Source organism: Myotis daubentonii, chromosome 2 (assembly GCF_963259705.1).
Source record: "Myotis daubentonii chromosome 2, mMyoDau2.1, whole genome shotgun sequence".
Classification (NCBI taxonomy): Eukaryota; Metazoa; Chordata; class Mammalia; order Chiroptera; family Vespertilionidae; genus Myotis; species Myotis daubentonii.
The window spans coordinates 49,273,447-49,293,159 of NC_081841.1; the positions used below are offsets into that span (position 1 = coordinate 49,273,447).

The 19,713-nt window shown below is 45.5% G+C and overlaps 1 protein-coding gene across 4 annotated transcripts; it reads right to left on the reverse strand.

Moving 5' to 3' along the window:
- Positions 1 to 5,005: 5,005 nt before the first annotated feature.
- ZNF641 (zinc finger protein 641) lies at positions 5,006 to 18,269 on the reverse strand. 4 transcript variants are annotated; one of them, XR_009451197.1, is made up of 7 exons: positions 17,919 to 18,269; positions 15,258 to 15,466; positions 14,564 to 14,655; positions 13,433 to 13,562; positions 12,683 to 12,796; positions 7,210 to 11,811; positions 5,006 to 7,136 (listed from the first exon to the last, which is right to left on the reverse strand). XR_009451197.1 is itself a non-coding variant. In XM_059682700.1 (6 exons), the coding sequence occupies exons 2-6, from the start codon at positions 15,439 to 15,441 to the stop codon at positions 11,057 to 11,059; spliced, it is 1,275 nt and encodes a 424-aa protein (XP_059538683.1). In that variant the 5' UTR covers positions 15,442 to 15,466; positions 17,919 to 18,269; the 3' UTR covers positions 5,006 to 11,056. The 4 variants fall into 4 exon arrangements, 2 of the variants coding, with proteins under 2 accessions (XP_059538683.1, XP_059538685.1); XR_009451196.1 differs by having other exon boundaries at positions 5,006 to 6,517; positions 6,558 to 11,811; XM_059682700.1 differs by having other exon boundaries at positions 5,006 to 11,811.
- Positions 18,270 to 19,713: the final 1,444 nt, after the last annotated feature.

Sequence of the window (19,713 nt, forward strand, 5' to 3'; positions counted from 1 at the left end):
CAGAAGTATTGAATTAATGTTAGACACCCTAGCAACTCCATATTGAGTTTGGGGGAGAGGGCAGGTAAGGAGAGAAGTGGAGAAATCACTGGGGCAAGAGGAGACAGCCTGTAAGTTGAGTGGTCTCACTGACCCAAAGTGTTCTTACCTGAAATTCCTTTTAGGAAAAAGTCCCTTCTCCCAGAATTGATTGTAAATGGCTTTCTAGATTTTTGCCCTGATGATAATTTTTTAAATGTTTTATATGTTAATCCTCCGGTAAATGAGTGTGTGTGAAGCATTTAGCACAGGGCTTGGCACAGGGAAGGTCTGTCTCATCACTGAGAATTAAACGAGTATAAACAATTCTTGATGGAGTGATAATGTGCTATAGCAGAAAACTGCTAGATCAGTACTTAACAAGACCAGGTTCTAGTCAAAGTTCTGCCACTCGGACCTTAACTACTTAACCATTCATGGCCATGGTTTCCTTCTCTGGAAAGAAGGAGAGAGAGAGAGAGGGAGAGAGAGAGAGAGAGAGAGAGAGAGAGAGAGAGAGAGAGAGAGAGAGAGAGAGAGAGAGAGAGAGAGAGAGAGAGAAAGGAAGGAAGGAAAGGGAAAGGAAGGGAGAGAGAGAAAAAGAGAGAGAGAGAAGGAAGGAAGAGAAAGAAAGAAAAATTGGTATTGAGCTAGGATGATTTTAAGTGTCAGTAGAATAAGAAGGACTTAAATATCACATATACTTTGACTGACAAAATTCAATAAGGGAATTTTCAACTGGGAAAGTACCTACTCCTAGAGAGTAAACTATTCATAGAATGCATATCAGAAACACAAGGAGATGGGGAAGGTTAGATAATGAATAGCTAGTTCTTTTGCTTTTCCGAAAGACAACATGTATTGAGCACTATATATAAAATATGGAGCAAATGTATGATTCCTTTTAGTTCTGAATGTGGGAGTTAAGAATAGTTGGGAGTAGTTCTCATGCCATAGGCCATGACAGGACACAGAAATGATTCCTAGGGAGCCCTGGCCAGGTAGCTCAGTTCATTGGAACACCATCCAGATATTCCAAGGTTTTGGAAGATGCCTTGTGGGATAGAGGGTTGCTAGGAAGGGAAACAGCAGAGTAGTTGATTCAGGGAAATGATGTTTCCAGCTGAAGCCAAAGGAGTGGGGGGAAAGGGAAGCACCTTAGAGGTGCTTTTTCTGAAAAGAGGTGAGTGAAGGTGAGAGATGGGAAAGTGTGAGAACCTGGAGAGCTTGTTGCAGAGTATGCCAAATCAGCTTTCCCCAGAAGAGTCTGATATCTCATTCATAGATGATTTGAACTTTAAAATTTCCCCCTGCTGTAATTAGGCATATGTGCTCTTACATTGTCTGTGAGCAGCAGAATGAAGCAAGCAGAAACAGAATCAGAATAGAGAGCCATCTGAAGAGATTAGGAAGTACAAATTGGTAGTTACAAAATAGTCATGGGGCTGTGGAGTACAGCATAGGGGATATAGTCAATAATACTGTAATAACTACGTATGGGGTGCCAGGTGGGTACTACTTATCAGGGGGATCACTTCATAAATTATATAAATATCTAACCACCCTGCTACACACCTGAAACTATTATATAGTAATATTGAATTGTATTGTAATTGAAATATAAAAATTTAAAGAAAAAAGACTAGAGAGCCATCTAAAAGAGGCAGTGAGAAACACAATTAGAACAAACTTAATCAAGTGTTGTTATGATAGCCACATGTATTGCCCCTTTATAGTCCCAGTTATTTTTACCTAAAGAACCAGATGGTCTAGAATTAGGACGTCTTTTCCCCTAAGATTGGTAGGAAAGAACACTGGTAACAATTTGTTTTCTAGATTTCTTAAGAACATCACACTTCCGTTTATATTATGATTTCTTCATTTATTAGTAAACTTACCAAATTTATTAAATGACAGACCCTGATCTTATATAGCTAACAATGATCATTTTTTATTATTTTTCATTAAGCTTTAGGGTGGCTGTGCTCTGATGAAATAGAAAAAATAACCTTAACTCATTGGCAGACTATCAAAATTATCCAGATCCTAATCCTAGCTGGGTACTTCTGTGGAAGGAATTCCCAAGAATAGCTGATCTCATCACTAGTGTTCACTATGACTAAGTCCTGCAATATGCTGGGCCTTTTGCTGGGAATAAAGACGGATAAAACATAATTCCCACTTTTCATTGCTCACAAAATAGTGGCATATTTGGGTATTTAACTTTAGTCAGAGGAAATGGAACATCCGTGACCTCAATTCTTTGCTTCCCTTTTATCTCAACAGCCCAGTACAATGATGATCGGAAAATTGTTGGACTTTAAAAAAAAAAAAAAAAGAAAATTGTTGGACTTTAGAGTTGTAATGAACCTTAAATGCTCTCTAGCATCAAATATTCAATGGTTATTTTAAAAAGTTAACAAAATACAAATGGCCTTTAAAAACATGAAAAATGTGCAATTTTACTCCTAAGAGAAATGCACATTAAACAATAATTTTAATCAATCCAAAAATGTTTAGGAACCTACCCCATTGGTGAGGCTGTGGGGAAGCCAGCACTCACATACAGTGTTAGTGGGCGTGTAAATCTCTGCCACCCCAGTGGAGGGGATTTGGCTTTCCAAATTGCAAATTCAGATATCCTTTGACCCAGCTGAACTACACTTGGGAATTTATCTTTTAGATATTAGTGCACTGGTGAAAATATTTATGTTCAATGTATTTAGTGCAGCATTGCAGCATTGGTTAAAGCATGAAGCTTCCCTCCAGTAAAGTAGCATGAAGCTGTAAGAAAAAAAGGGAGATTCTCTATGTATTATTATGACAAGCTCCCCAAGATACATTAAGTGGGGAAAAAAATCAAGACGACCATACCAATGAAGGAAAAATGTATTTCTTTGTATTGTATAAAGAAACTTGAAAGGATACATAAAAAACTGGTCCTCTGTTGTGAGGGGAAGGTGATGGGAATTGTAGAGGAGACACAGAAATTAGACTTTTTATTATAACTTTTTTGTATTTGTTTTCAGAATCATATAAATTGTGTAGAAATGTCCACACAATCATCAATTACAGCTTTTTCGTTTATAAGATGATTGTGCTTTTGCATGCATTATTTAATTTCACCTTCATCTCAATCTCTTAGATCTTAAGTGAAAAAGCTAATGTTTAGAAAATGTACAATTTAGAAATTGACTTTGTTTTGAATCCTCACCCAAAGATGTTTTTCCATTGATTTTTAGAGAAAGTGGAAGAGAGGGAAAGACAGAAATGTCGATGTGTACATCCATTGGTTGCCTCCTGCATGTTCCCTGACCAGGGCCGGGCCAGGGAGGTACATACACTTGACCGGAATTGAACATGGGACCCTTTGGTTCGCAGGCCGATGCTCTACCCACTGAGCCAAAGTGGTTAGGGCTAGAAATGGACTTTTAATAGTAATTTCAGTGCTCTCTTCACTACAATTATAGATGTTGAATGGGGCCTCACCATCTACTATTTAACTCTACGAACATCTTTTTTATGTAGGTAAAGGTCAGAAGTTTAGAATTCATTCTACACTGAATGTTTTAATGATTTAGTGGTTTCTCGCAGGATGTTCTCAAACACATCGTGGAGAGGTGTTTTCAGAACATGTGAACATTTCCATTTGTCAGTGTTCTCAAAGCAATAGAGTTCACGTGTTCTTTCTCCCCCTCTGGGGAACTCTAACATGGCAAGGCTGTCTGGTTGGGCTGGAGGTTATTCCAGCCAAAATCTAAGTGCCCAGCAAGGACAGGAAGATAGGTTGTTTTGGAAATTAATATAGGGGCATATGTCAGGAAAGGACTTGGAAGAGAGGAACTGAAGACTGAGGGGAGGGAGGTGTCAGTGTGAGGCCTTGGATGAGCCTGGGAAAGGCAGTGATCTGAGAGTAAGAAGGAAGTCAGACCTTCAGCAGTCCACCGAAGCTGGCTAAGAGAACAGGCACCTCCATGAACAATCACAGCTATGTTTCTCCTCCCCCTTTTAGTTAGGGGAAAGACCAGACTAGTCAAAAGTTTTACTCCAAGTGACTAAGGAAGAGTGAGAGTGAACTGCAAGAAAATAGGAAAAATATGAAGCATGGAGGCAGGCAACACAATAGTCTGGCTGGTGTTGGGAAAGCTGCAGAGGGGAAGCAGCCCCACAAACAGTAGGCATGAAGCTCTTCAAGGCAACTCCCACGCAGGAAGAGCAAAGCCTTTGGGTTGTGCCAAGGCCTCCCAAGTGGTTCCCTCTCTCTGCCCCAGTGAAGCCCCAGGGCTGGAAGGCCATGTCAGTGGGTCAAAGACTGGTGGTTTCTCCCCTGCCAACTTTCCATATTTTCTCCCACACTATTTCTTACTCTCTATTCTTCATAACCTGCCAAATGCCCGACCTCTTCACCCTCTAAAGTGAATGCATCTGGTGGACCAGTTCGTGCCTAACCCCATCTGTGTGCATTTCCTCTGGCTCCCCCCAAATCACCAAATATTGTGAATTTGCCTGGGGAGTCATTTTGCAGTCACCACCACCAGCTGGTTCCAGACTTGGCTGTCTAAGTTTTAAGGGCTCAGCACTCTAAGGGTCTCCCAAGAGGAGACTTGGCACTTGAATAACCGAGACCAAGGGCTTCCTTAAATTTGTGCCCTAAGCCCTCCTCACTCACCTGACCTGGCTTCCCCCTAAGCCTGGCCCAGCTCTATGCTCTGCTACCTCAATTTCCAAGATGAGTTGAATCCCCGACTGGGGAGTGACATCTGGGAGCCAGGACTTCAGGAGGGAGGCAGAGAGGCCTATGTTGTGATGCCTTGAAGGTTTATATTTCAGGAAGGACAGTGAGGGGACTTACACATGGCTGCCCTACTTCCCCTGGGATTTCCCTGATCTGTTTCGGGTCTCTATTGCAGTTTTTGTGTTGGTTTTTAAATCAGGACTGAATTTCTGAGAATGGGGGGAGAGTAGAGGAGAGGACCAACAAAGGAAGTCAGCGACTGAGTCAATACATTCTTTATTCAATGACAGGGATCATAAAGAACGTATTATAGATCCCTAAGGATACAGACGAAGGTCCTTCGCTGAGTAATCTGTGGGAAGTTCACAGTCCATCTGAAGGAATTAAGTCAGACAATTGCTAGAAATCTGGCAGGCACGAAGCAATTGGGCTGGATGGCAAGTAGGCATATACCCACAATGCTTCCTGGAAAAGAGCACCTTGGCGCACAGTGTCATGAGGCATGGCAGGAAAGTGTTGGCAGGAGAGGGCTCCGCTGAGGAACATGCTGAGTACAGGTCCATGATCACAATCGCCCTGGCCTGGAACAGCCAGTGCCTACCATGTAGTGAAGAGCTCAAAAAATGGCTTGTAGAATTGGAACTAGTTCTCAGGAGCCACAAGAGATAAAAAGGGACTGCGTAAATCAAAATAGTGAAAAGTAAAAAGTTACATCAAGGGAAGAAGAGCCTATAGGGAATGGAGTTGACGGTACCAGCAACTTTGGCCAAGTCCGGATATGAGAGATGCAGAATGGTGAGATGGCAGCTGAGCTGCAATAGCCAAGCCAAGAATTTGAGAAAAGAAAGTGGGAAGTATATGGAATTGACCCTGCTTAGTAGGCTTAAGGCTGATAGAAAAGAAACTGGACAAGAGAGAGGAACCATGATGGAAGGAAGACAGGGATTGGGAAGAACAAACACCTTCAGGAAGGTGTGGTATTTCCCAAACAAAACAAAATACCGAACCAAACCAATCAATCTGAAAAAGAGAAGTGGGAGTTGAGTGTAGGAAGCTTCCCTGGCCAGTGTGGCTCAGTTGATTGGAGCATTGTCCCATATACCAAAAGGCTGTAGGTTTGATTCCCTGCCAGGCAGGGCACATACCCAGGTGGTGGGTTCGGTCCCAGGTCAGCATGTGTGGAGGCAGCCAATCGATGTTTCACTCTCACATTGATGTTTCTCCCTCTCTCTAAAATAAAATTTTAAAATAAATAAATAAATAAATAAATAAATAAATAAATAAATAAATAAATAAAACATGTCCTTTAAAAAAGAGTGGGGGATGAGCTCCTTTTATTGGGAATATGGAAGTGCTGACAGGAAGGGAAAAAGGGAGAGAGCCTGAGGTCTGGAGCTGAAGAAAGCAGTAGCCAAGCTTTTTTCTGCCTTAGGGGAGAGGGGCTGGTCACCTCCCCCAAAGAGAGGTAGGTTCATTCTAACCTTTTGGCCTTGGAGATTCCCATAGGGGTGGCAGGTTTGCAACTTTCATTTCAGCCTGTCCTCATGAGCAGGCCTAGGAGAGGAGCTGGAGGAGGTAACAATCCCTTCCTGAAGCCTGAATTGGACAGAATCTTCAAAGTAGGAGAATGTTGTGTTTTTTAAATAGACAATTTTTAAAGTTGTTTTTTTTTTTTTTTCCACTGATTTTGAGAGAGAGGGAAAGGGAGGAGAGAAACATTGATGTGAGAGCGTAACAGCAATCAACTGCCTCCTGTACGATCCCCTGTAGGGATCGAGCTTACAACCCAGGCATGTGCCATGACTGGGAATCGAACTGGCAACCTTTCTGTGCCCAACCAACTGAGCCACACTGACCAGGGCAGGAGAATGCATTTTTTACATAGGTGCCATGGCTTAATGGGTTACAACCTCTACCTAGTACAGTCTGGGTTCAAATCTCCCTGGAGTCACTCACATCTTACTAAATGAGCCTGGTTCCCTCTTATGTCCTCAGGGCTCCCTGATGCTCTGCTGCCCTTGCCCATACAGTAGACCAAATCCTGGTTAGAAATTCCTTGCATAGCACCTTATTGTTCTCCAATGCATTCTGAAGTTGGAAAACTTGGGTTAAGGGCTTGGGACAGTTGGCTTTACTCCCTACCTCTGTGCTGAATGTTCACCTAGTCTGCCTCCAGGGCAGCTATTAGGCCCAGAAAAGGACCAGATAACTAGCAAAGGAGGATCATTTCCTTGGTTGTCAGTTTTTCAGCTTTACATTGGATTTCCCCTCTTTGGTGTGTCTGTTCCTTTTGTCCTTTCAGATTTTTGGACCCACAAATCCTGTGTCCACTTTAGAAGCTCCAGCCCCAATCACAGCAACGTGGTAGTTGCCCCACCAGTTTCTGAAACTGGTGACTGACCCAGTCCTTTCATTGACTAAAGAGTGAAGGCCTTGGATCTCAAGAGGAACAGAACCGAAAAACAACTAGCTTGGAGAGGTTGCAGAAAATCAATCTGACAACATATGTAAAGATCCCCTCTTTCCCCATTTGAAGAGGATGCTGTACCGCTGATTGAAATGGAATTTGAATCTCTGAGCCAGAGGTTCTTAAACATTAGCATACCTCAGAGATCCAGAAAGACAGGCTAAAAGACTAATTGCTGGGCTCCCCTGCATTACCCCATCCCTAGTTTCTGATTCAGTGTGTTTGGGGTAGAGCCTGAGAATTTGCATTTCTAAAACAAGCTGCCAGATGATACTGATGCTGCTGGACCAAAGATCACACATTTTGAGAGCGTAGGCCTATTAGAGCATTCCAGGGAAAAGAAAGAACTTTTGCCAGCTCAGGATCTCTAAGGGGTCTAAGAGAATAGATTTTTCTTTTCTGTTACTGCCTAGTCCCACTCACTCCCATCCAGAGATGGAAAGACCTATCTTCTGGTACCTATGGTTCTGCGTCAGGGTTCACCCCTGTCCTTGATATAAATAGATAACAGCAGTTTGATTGCACAAGTGCTGGAAAGGGAAGGATTTTGTCCCAAATTATATCACCCCTTCAGCTCCCTAAAGGCATAACATCATTTTAACAGGGGAAAAGATTTTCCTTCCATTTCCACTACCAGGTATCAGAACACTTAAAATGTAAACAGATCTGGGCAAAGCTAACACTTTGGGTCACATTCTCCTGTGTAAGGGATTCTTTAGAGATACTTTGATGGGATGCAAAGGGGAAGATACCTGTGCCCTGAATAGAGGTACCACAGAGGGGGAAAGGTGACAGGTTTCTTATATGGGACTTCCCCATTTTACATTTTGCCCAGAGAGAACACAGAGACATTTTTTATTTAAAGCAGTTAGGATGGACATGTGGCAGAGGCAGTTGGAAGATGGGAGTTTGAGGCTGATTCCCTGTGGGAAAAATCATTCAAATCTACTTGCCCATATGATGGCTGTTGCTTATTTTATTTTTTGTCCAAAGGAAATGGTGTTGGACCGAGGTAGAGAAGGAGAGTGGTACACCGGAAATGACCTAAAGGGATGCCCCTTCTGCAGAAGACCCTTAGACTCCATGATGCCTTTCAGTTGGGTGCTACAACTGCACCTACCCTTTAGGGGCTTCACTTTCTAGCCTTACAATTACTAAAACAGATTAAAGGCTGGAGGTTAACATCTAATTATTAAGAGTGTGATCTGATAGTATGGAGAGTCACCTCCTACAAGTCTTTAAAACAATGTTTGTGAAGAGCTAGATTTGTTAGTATACCATATCTTTAAGAAAAAAATAGAGTGGATTGTAAGCAATACCCTTCTAGTCATTATAGACCAGACTATTCTTATATCCTACTGCCTCTGGTATCTCATTCCTTAAAATATTTAGTGACCGTTGCCTTGTACTTCTTGACATAAATATACTATAATGACCTTTCTTTGACCCCAGTTTAAGTGATTCCATGGGTAGACTAAATGTGTATGAAAAACTGAGTGAATTGCTAATGTATATTTTTTCAAAAATGAGTTCCTGGTTTTTATCAGATCTTCAAAACAGTATGTGATCCAAAACAGGTTCTGAACCACTGCTTAATCGAGCTGATTTGCATGAATGAATGAGGCAGAGTGGGAGGGTAAAAGAAATGGCATAGTCCAGCTTTACTACTGGAAGGCAATACTTTTCTATTCCTTGGGGCATCTCCTAATACTGATCCTAGAACACTCCTGTCTATGAGAACCTAGAACAAGGCGCCTTACAAAGGACTGGCCATTTTGCTCTAGTCATATCAATACAAGCAAGAGAAGTGCATTCCAGGCAAAGAAGGAAGACTGCTCTGAGCAGCAGAAGGCAGGGACTGGGCTGATCAAGTCATATCCACTCTAAAAAGCCCATTCAGCAAAATGACCTTATTTTCAAGTCCATATGGGTCCAGGGCTCTGAGGAGCTATGATTCACCCATGTTCCCTAAGCAAATGGGACAGTCATGAAATTAGACTGTTGCAGCTCACTTTATTACCTCTCTGGTTAATTCCACCAATTGTGGTTGAAAGATAAGTCTATTAAGGAAAAACCAGAATTTAAGCATTAAAGAGAAAAATACTGACTTTCATCCTCGTTGCTCCACTCCATGCCTCTCCCTCCCTAACCCCAAACTGCTCTTACATACAAGATAATTTTTAAATTATAACACTGGTATTAACACATCATCAATAAAGAGAAACAATGATCAACTCATCAACGCACAGACGCTAGAATATTATGCAAGTCCTGGAGTTAAGGGTCTGAGCATGGTCACTTTCCCAGAATTGTGAGGAAAACCAACTGGAAAGCTCATTACCCTGCATCAGCTGCAAAACTAAACCACAGCCATTTCCCCTAAAGTTCTGTTTCGGAGAGAATAAGATCCTCAAGAATAACTCTGCCCCCTTGATGAGGCCATCAAAGTCAAACAAGAGTAATGAAAACAACCTGTAAGCACTGTGATTCCTGCCCTAATTTCTCAGCACTTAAAACAAGACAACACACCACACAACAAAAACAAAAAACCCTCACTCAGCATAAAGCTTCTATATGCATCTTGCTTGAAATCAACAAGAAAGAGCCCACCTCACTGAGGATGTTTCTTTCTCTCTCCCCCCAAGCAAAAAGAATCTGTGGCCCAGAGATTCGGACACGGAATATATATCCACTGGTCTTGATCTCAGTGACATTCAAGACGTCTTTATACCTCAATTTCCACAACACTACCCATCACATAATCCTTTCCACTAGGGCTCCCTTAATAGATCAGCTTACTTCCTATCTTGAAACAAAACAAACACCCCATAAAATCCCCACTACCCTCATCACCAGAACACAGCCCCTAGAAAATCTAGCTTTTACAGTTTGCACTTTGCATGCTCTCTTCAAAGACCCTGCACACAGATACACATCAACACATAAAGACACAGTCAAGAGAAGAGGGGGACTGTCCAAGGAGATGAAGTTTTTTCTTCTGTGTGAGTCTGGATTACTTGGGAGTATAAGGTCCATCTCTTAGCATGGTAGTATGATCTCTCAGCTGGATATACATATGTGCAGGATAAAGGACTAGGAATCATGGGTGAAAAGGTTATTATTTCTATTTTTCATCAGGTGGGGTTGAGAGGTGTGGATGTATATTTGGATGATTGGGGAAAAGGTGATGGACCCACACAGGAATGAGATCTGCCCTTCAGCTTTCGCTTGGATAAAAAAGGGGTCTCTTTTCTGTTTCCTCATTACTCTAACCCAGTGTCATCAGAGCGTTTCATGGAGTCACCAGTTCTGTGGGATGTGAGATAGAAAGAATACTGAGGTCAAATACATTTAGGAAACATTGCATTAAGAGGCTTAAAATTTGCTTTACTGCATACATTTTCAGAGCCTTTAATATGCCAACATGGTCTTTCTCTCTCTCCATATATAATGTAAAGAGAATATAAGCGTTATAGTATACAGTGGTGATACTAAAAATATTTAACAACTGGTATGGCATAGGCTCCAATCACATCAGAATGGACCTCAGCCATAAACCGCTGGTACCACTGTACCCTTGAGAATGGGCTCAGGCTGAATATCAGCCCATGTAGTAAGCATTGTTTCCCAAAAATTTTGCCCAAAGAACTCTATTTTATGTGGTATCTCACAGAAGTGGTGAAAAATGCTCTGGCCCATGCTGAAACCTCACCTTTCTAGGGATGAGGCCAGGGCTCATGATCCTGGCCATCGGGGGCAGGAGAGGGGCAGCTCTGGCAGAGACCCCTGGCAGCACCAGCTGATAGATATGACCACAGCTACAGCAAAAACAGAAATCAGAAGACAGATGTCCCTCGGTCCCAGCTGCTCCTGGGACTCTGTCCCTGATGGGTCAGCAGGTGCCTGTCCAGGTGATGTTTACGGCCAAAGCTCTTCTCACAGCGAGGGCACTGGAAGGGCTTCTCCCCAGTATGGGTTAGCCAGTGTCTCACCAGGTGGTGCCGTCGGCCAAAGCTCTTCCCACACTCGGTGCACACGTGGCACTTTGGCACCGGTGGGGTGTGCTGCCGTTTCCTAGCCCCGGGGCTCTCTCCGGCTTCTTGACCTTTGCAGGATTTGCCTTCCGCATGCATTCTCTGGTGGCTGGCCAGATGGGAGCTGCATCGGAAATTCTTGCCACACTCAGAACACCTGCTGGGCTTGTCGTGCATGTGGGTTTTCTGGTGCCGGATCAGGTGATGTCTTCGCCCAAAGCTCTTTTCACACTTGAGGCAGCTATAGGGCCTCTCCCCGGTGTGAGTTTGCTGGTGCCTGGCAAGGTGGGAGCCCCACACAAACTGTTTCCCACATTGGGGGCATGTGTGTGGTCTTAACAGGGAATCCATCTCTGTGCTACACAGAAGACTTGAGAAGCTCTCTTCCTGAAGAAATGGTGGGCCCAGGAGCATTCCTCTGGAGCTTCTGGGCATGGAATCCCAGCTCTCCTCCTGCTCCGGGTTCCAGAGAACAGTATCTTCAGACACACTAGATAACATTCTGGGAGGTTCTGCTTCTAGTTCAGGGGTATCCCCCTCATGCTCACTTCCATCTCCTGTGGAGAAGGGAAAATACCAACCCCAAGATGGGAGTCACCAGAGAGGACCTCAGGACCCAAGTCACAGGTGAGGTTATATGATGTCTGTTAGGGCCTAAACCTCACCCAACAAGGACTGAGAGAACAGGTTCTAATGTTGTACAAGACAGTGCAAGAGGTGTAGAAGTTAGAAGCCTAGGCTTAGGAGACAGACTACCTAATTTTGAATCTCAGCTTTCCTACTTAATTTCTGTTAGTCTTCATTTCTTTTGTAAAATGTAAATAATTATAAGATAGATAGCACAGTACCTGCACATAGTAACCACTTAGTAAATGGTCTGTGCTATTGTGATTATTTATTTATTACTGTTACTTATTTACCACTGATTTTTACTATTAATTACCATCTTCCTGCCTAAGCATAAATGGAGAGTTAAGGAATGTGCTGCAGTCATCGCGGGCTGGCTGGCCACCTGTCAGCAATACCAGAGACACTGCCGAAGCCCTTTCTGTAAGAGGTGGGAAGTTGAACAACAACAACACCAACAGTCATAGCAGCAACTAGTGCTTATTGGGTGCTTTTTATGTACCTGGTGGTATTGTTCTATTATGTTAACATATTTAAATCTCACAATAACGTATACGGGAGGAACCCAAAGAGAGGTTAATCACTTTTCCAAGGTCCTGAATTCAAATCCACAAAGTTTAGCTCCAGAAACCTGCCTTCTAAAACCTTTCCGCTACACTGTCCTGCTTTTGAAAAAAAAAAGACCTCTAAACCTTTCGATTCTACAGTTCTCCAAGGCAGAGGAAGGATTAGAGGGACATGGAATGATCACATTCCAAGAGGGATGAAGGCCGTGCCTGAAAGTCCACTCTAGGTTCTTACCTGTGTATGTTACCCTCAGGATGTCCCTCTCCTCTAAGTCCCGTGGGTCAGGGACCCATTGTTCTTCCCCTCCTTCTAGTTGAGAAAGCATGTCCAGCTTAGGAATTGGAAATCCTGCCCATGGGAAAGGAAAACAGGGATGTCAATTAGTACAAGTGTGATTCTATATTTCTGAGAAAAGCTGTTTCCTATATTATTCCTTAGAACTCTAGATAAAAGGCCAGATACAAGCTTCACCCTCCTCATCCCCTCCCATTTTTTAAGTTGCTCTTCTCCCCCCCCCCCCCCCCCAGAAAATCACACACTATTCCCCAATGTGTGTGTTCTCTGCCACTTATATTTCAAATATTCCCAACCCAAGTGTCCTTTTGGTCACAACTTCATTTATTTAGCTCTAACACAGCTATCTCTCCATCCCTCCCCCTCCTCAACTCCCATCTTTCCCTAGAAGGTTTCTGAGTTTCCCAGGACTCAGTTCTATCTCTTAGATGTCCTGCTCCCTGTTTTGTAAGAACTTGCAAATTCCCAACTGAGAGGGCAATGATTCAGCATTATTTTGCTGCTGTCTTTAAAAATGATGCCTCACTTCTATTCTCCTTGAATTAGTCCTAGTGCTCTTTTTCTGGTGGAAGGAAGACAGATCCCCTGACAAGTGAAGAACCCTTGATAGACACTATCCAACATGCTTAAAGCACAGGGCTCATCCTCCCAGAGGACAATCTTTTAGTGGCTGGGGAAGATCATGCTTACTTAGAGAGACCACTATCCCACAGTTTTCTTGCATGACATATTCTCCATAAAAGTCTGTCTGAGAAGGGTCCAGGCTCCGCCACTCCTCCTGAGAGAAGCACAGTGACACATCCTTGATGGTTACCAGGCCCTGAAACAAAATGTAGCATCATCTGTCACCAGCTGTTCCTTAAGGAAAACGTGATCCCAATATAAAAGGATGGGGCAGTAAAAGAGAGAGGGCAAGAGAATATCTGGAAAAATAATTACCCAGTGGCCCCTGGGTAGGCCCCTGGGTGAAGGGGAAATGAGGAGAGGGGTAAAGGTAATGGTAAGTGAGGTTAGTGTCTCCAGAGGTGTCTCCCAAATGGGACTAAAAGTCGGAGACACCAGAAAATCATTGCTCTCTCTGTTTAACTGTATGTGTCTGCCCAGTCCCTTCTCACCGGCCTTATTATTTCCATTGAAAAAATTGTGTATTATGCTCTCCTTCCTCCACTTGACCATTCCTTTTCTATCAGCACAAAATGATATAGATATGATAAGGACACATATGTAATACTTTAATCAATAAAGAAAAATTTTTTTTAAAAGGATATAGATAAAACATTCACCCTCACACCCACCACCATGCCATATCCTTGTCTTCCGAGGCAGCATAGTATGGTGTTTAGGAGTCCAGATTCTGGAGCCAAATAACTCCTAGCTCTGTCATTTACTAGCATTATGGCCTTACACATGTGCCTTAGTCTCTTCCTGCCCTTTTCCATAAATGCCCCATCATCCACCCAATCGTGCCCACTTTATGCTCTTCCAAGCTTCCTTCAGGTTCTTTTTTCCTAATCTTCACAAATTTATCTCTTAAGGAATATTAATGAATTGTTCTTAAAATCTCCCTGTGGATAGCACAGCCATCTAATAAAAACAACAACACACCTAACTTCTAGGAATTCTCCTTTTCTTGTTATATCTTCATTCATTTTTAAAGGATATCTTGAGCCTCTTGGAAAGGGATAGAATCTATTCGCTTATAAGATGAACATACTATTCGTGATCATGTGAAATAACAATTCAGTGGGAGGATGCTAAGGCTTACAGAAAGGCAGCAGTGATGACACCCCTGGGAGCGGCCAAAGGCAGCACACAGCCCACCTGTGATCCGGCTGCAAGAAGTGCAGCTGCCATCTCCCAATCTCCGGTGCTCCCCTCCTGGGGAACGGCAGGAACCCAGGGAGCCGACTGAGCTGGTGAGGGGAGAAAGGAACCATTAGAGGTGTACCATTCATCCTTTCCCAGTAAGAGCCTAGGCCCCATTTTAGAGGGGCTTAAGGGTCATGGTTTTTCTCTATCTATGCCCATTGGTAAAACTCAAATGCAGAAATATAGAAGAAGAGACCTTCGCTCAAAATGTTTGGTAAGAGTATTGAGTGGCTTTTAGTAGATCTTTCCTGTCATCCATCTCTACCACAGTGGCTATGGTATGAATTTATATTATTTAAATGTAATTTTCATCTTGTAAAGTGTATCTTACTGGGTGTGTTCTCCAATAGTAATCAGTGTTGCTGTCACTTCCTTAGTCTCCCACATTTGCTGCCACTAAGATGCACTTGCAGCATGTGGAGGGAGTGGCTATGTAAGAAATGGAGAAAACCCAGTTGTGCGGCATGCAGAATACAGGAGCTCCTTACATTCCTGTGACCAGGGCCAAGGAAGAATGGACTAGCTGTGATATTGATTGTGCTGTTCAGTTCAAGGCAACTGGGGATTTTCAACTCTACTTTCTGAACAGAGATTAGGAGACTACTCTGCACTCTACTCCCCGCACCCACATCCTCCAGATTCTCACCCTTTTCCTGAAGGGACTGTGGCTCTTCTTCAAGGTCACAGCACAGGTGTTCCAGGGGCCCTGGTGCCATTCTCCATGGCCCCTCCTCTTGGCTTCCCCTTTCCACCTGGGGCTCTGCTCCATCCAGCTGGACATTCATCGACTCCCATCCTGGCCCTAGGGCTGCCGTCTGTTCTGAAAGCATTTTTGCTGCGAACCCAAATTGTGACCTGGAACAAATTCATCCCATGAAAATGGAAAAGGTTGATATTCCTAAGGGAGTTAGGGAGACAGCCAAGGGATAAAAGATGAAACTGGATAATAAGAGCTTGATGGAAGATGAACTTTAAAAACTTGATACAGTCCAATCAACTGAGCCTGAGCCAAGCTTCTTGCAGGAACTAAGAAATGAACAGGTGCCACAGAGCAAACTCACTAATGGCTATTTTGGGAACCTTGTGATAGAAATAGAATATCCCTGAAGGCTACAAGAACTTCATTTAAGAAAAATAAAGGAACAATCCTGGAAATTCAAAAGCTATCCATTAATTCCAACCACTGAAAATACAGTAAACAATCTGGAAACATGCAGGAAGGAATGCACACAGACTTGCACCCAACAAAAATGGATATAATCACTTATAAGATTTTCTGCCACAAATTCCATTCACATTGATTAGTTTAGAATGAAATTATTACTATACGTAAAAGTCCCAATCAAAGCATGTATTTATGTCAAGAGCACTTTTGTGTCTAACAGAAAGAAAATAAAAGTGAAGAAAACAGGAAATATGGCCATTGGGGAAAAGTTAAACATGGACATAGTTTTGTGTTGGTTAAGGAAGACTAATGAATGATACTACCAATGAATAAAAAGAGAAACGTTTTCTATTTCTATACAGATCTCGTGTGTGTGTGTGTGTGTGTGTGTGTGTGTGTGTGTTTTAAGATCCTCACCCAAGGACATGCTTATTGACTTTAGAAAGAGAGAGAGGCAGGAGGGAAGAAGAAGGGGGAGGGAGGGAGGGAGGGAGAGAGAGAGAAACATCCATGTGAGAGAGAAACACCAATCATGTGAGAGAGAACCATCGATCGGTGTACAAGACGATGCTCCAACTAACTGAGCCACACCGGCCAGGGCCAGATCTCTTCTTTCGATGGCGAGAGAAGAGGTTTAGGTTTTTAAAATTCTTCATAATAATCCAGCCGTGGGCAGGACTGGATGTGTGGGCTCTCCTTTTCTCTGGACATCTTAAGATCAGGGCAGGTCCCACCGGTGTTGTGTGACACAGGCCTTGCTGTCTTACGGCAGAGGAACAGTCTACGACACTCACAGAGTCCCTTGCTCCTTGACAGAGCTTTGGTAACTACTCTGGCTCACTCATATCTACCCAACAACATGTCAAGAACCCAAGATCCCAGGATGGGTAATGACAGGTATCAAGCTGTTTATTTTCTTGCCATTTCTCTTTGACACAAGAGGTAGGCGGGAACCCTAAGCCCGATGCACAGAAAGGGAACAAATTCCCCTTAAGTCTCAGAAGTCCAGACGCTCCAGGGCCTCACGGGAGCATCCTGGACTGAGTCCCAGTTTAGGTTTCCTTTTCAGAGACATCTCCTAAGAAAGGAAAATTCCCAATAAAGCAAGGAAGAGAAACGTCCATTTTCGTGTTCTCCTCTGAATTCTGGCCCCTGTATCCGCTCCACTTCTAACGAATAAGGCACCAATTCATCCTCTTCACCAGAGGTCCAACGTGTTCTCTAGCTCCCTTCCCAAATCCTCCCCCAGGACTTCACCTCGAGCTAAGTATCTGGGCACCTGCCTCAAACCTACTTCTCCATCATCTCCCGGCAGCAGAGTCCCTGGATCGGAGGCCTCTCCCCAGAGCCCACGGGCCAGCTGTGAGCCCCCGCAGACCACTGACCACACCTCAGCACCGGGGGGAGGGCCGAGGCGCCTGTCCTCAGCCTGCACCTCCCCAGATGTTCGCTCTCTCGGGGCACGCACCTGGCAGTTCAGGTGTCCGCCCTAACTGCTTTCTCCCGGTCCCAGGGTGACCCCAGGCCTAACTGGAGTCGGGTTCTAGGTTTTCCACTCCCTCCTCTTGCTCACAGATCTGGGGGGCGGCGGGAGGAGGGCGCGGCAGGCACCTGCAGAAGTTAGTTTTTGCAGCCAGTGCAGCTGGACAGAGAAAGGGCCACGGTATTGAAACGCGTAGCCCAAGGGCACAGGGACGAGCGCGCTCGGCGGAGAGCCTGGCCCCCGGCCCGGGCGGGCGTGGGCCGCTGGCGCCGCTCCGGGGTAGGGTGGCTTCCTCCCTCCTCTGGTCGCCGTGCCCCGGAGGGTCCGATTTCAGAGTATCCGAGGCGGGCGGAGCGGGAGCCGGGGAGGGGAGGTCAGAAGGCAGGGTTCCCGAGAACTGGGGCAAGAGCGAGGGAAGAGAGAGGGCCCCGGGCAACCTGCGCGCGAGTGACAGCGACGCCGGGGACGAGGGACACGGGGCGGCGGGCGGGCAACCATGTCGGGGGGCGGGGGGGGCCAACCCCGGGGAAGGCAGCGACCCGGAGGCCGCGGCGCTTCTCCTCCCCGCCCCCACGGGTGACCGGCCCCCCACCCGCCGCCCCGGGGAGCCAGGCGTCCCTCCCTCCGCTCGCGACTGCCGCCCGCCCGCCCCCACTCACCCGGTCGGCCTGGCCCGCGGCCCGGTGCCTCCTCCGGGCCCCGCCCGCCCCTCCCTCCGCCCCGCGCCTCGCCGGAGCTGCAGCCGCGGAGCCAGCGCCCGGCGGAGACGGCCCGGCGCGCGCGGCGGGGCGGGCACAGGAAATCCCGCCCGCTTCCGGGGCTCGGCGGCGGCGGCGGCGCGGGGCGTGCGGGGGGCGGGCCGCGGGGCCCGGACGCCGGCTCCCGCCGCCGGAGGTCGCCACCCCGGGGGCGACGCGGGCACCAGCGTCCCGGTCCCGGCGACCGAGGCCGGCGGCCGCTCCCCGTCTGGCCATTTCCCGCCCCGGCCCGGGGACTCCCCGGGTTCTTCGCGCGCGGCTCATCACTCACCGCTCGGTCTATGGCAGACAGCCCACCCGCCGGGGACACCCGCGGGCTTTCCTTCCGGGGGTCAGGACAGCGGGGAAGGGGAACAGCGGGCTAGGGAGCACCGCGGAGGGCCCCTCATTCCCAGTGGGGGTGGCCGGGGTGACTTCGCCAAGACCAGAGGCCTCGCAGCTGCATTGTCCAATTTGCCGGAGCCGCGAGCCGCATGTGGCTGCTGAGCTCCTGTGGTGTGGACTTCATTAACAAAATGTAAAATAGCTAATAAGCAGTGTTTGGGATATATTGGGTTAAAGCGTATTAAAATGAATTTTATGTACTTTTAGCTTTTTCATGTGGTTACTACAATGTTTAAATTGTATATATGTGGCTTGCATTATACTTTTATTAGAGCTACTTTGAAGCATTAAGATGAATTTGGGAAAGATGAGAAAGGCCTGCAAACATAATAAACACATTACCATTAGAATCTTCTTTATAATCTACAAATTGCATTATTTCTCACCACAACTTCTCTGTAAAATCTTACAAACTTCAAAAATATGTAACTCACTTAAGGTCATAGGTGACAAGCATTCCTTTAACATATATTTTTTTTTTTTCCTATGTGACAGGCACTGTAACTAAATGCTGGAGTCAAAGACCCTCTAAAGCAGGGGTGGGCAAACTTTTTGACTCGAGGGCCACAATGGGTTCTTAAACTGGACCGGGGGGCCGGAACAAAAGCATGGATGGAGTGTTTGTGTGAACTAATATAAATTCAAAGTAAACATCATTACATAAAAGGGTACGGTCTTTTTTTTCAATAGTTTTATTCATTTCAAACGGGCCGGATCCGGCCCGTGGGCCGTAGTTTGCCCACGGCTGCAAAGGAACTGTCTGTGGATTTAAGGACTCAGCCAACAAATATTTGCAATGCAATGTAATGGATGCTAAAATGGAGGAATATACTTCGCACTGGAGCAAAGAAGTGAGCATGTATGGGAGAGAGGTCAGAGAAGAGCTCGCAGAAGTCTTGAGGCAGAAGAGTGGGGAGGGCTCCATAATGAGGAGGAGGAGAATGTGCTAGACACGCACTTGGGAAAGGGTACAGAGCAGATTCTAGGATATGGGGGGAGGAGGGAGTGGTAGAACCGAGATTTGTATCTCAGGTCCTGGAACTAAGTCCAGGGGTTGTTTTCATTGGTAGCGCTGGTGAGAAATACAAGGCGTATTACTAACAATAGGGCAGGCTAACAATACCAGGTCTCTGTGGCTTAACACAATAAAGTCCTGTTTCACACAAGTCAGAGTGTGTAGTGGGGCCAGTGGGTGGGGTGTCTACTTCAGGCTGCTTCTATCTTGTGGCTCCACATCCCCTGTTGCCTTGGAATCATCCAATCTGTAGGCCTCAGATTGCCGGGGTCCAACCCCAGCAGGTCCAGGGGTCCC

What these genes read in the sequence shown, in the direction of transcription:
- ZNF641 (XM_059682700.1), bottom strand. Translation starts at nt 15,441, where the DNA reads ATGCTTTCAGAACAGACGGCAGCCCTAGGGCCAGGATGGGAGTCGATG. An exon ending in ACAGTCCCTTCAGGAAAAGG is followed by an intron (nt 14,656 to 15,257) that starts GTGAGAATCTGG and finishes TCCCCTCACCAG; the next exon opens with CTCAGTCGGCTCCCTGGGTT. An exon ending in CCTGAGGGTAACATACACAG is followed by an intron (nt 11,812 to 12,682) that starts GTAAGAACCTAG and finishes CCTTCTCCACAG; the next exon opens with GAGATGGAAGTGAGCATGAG.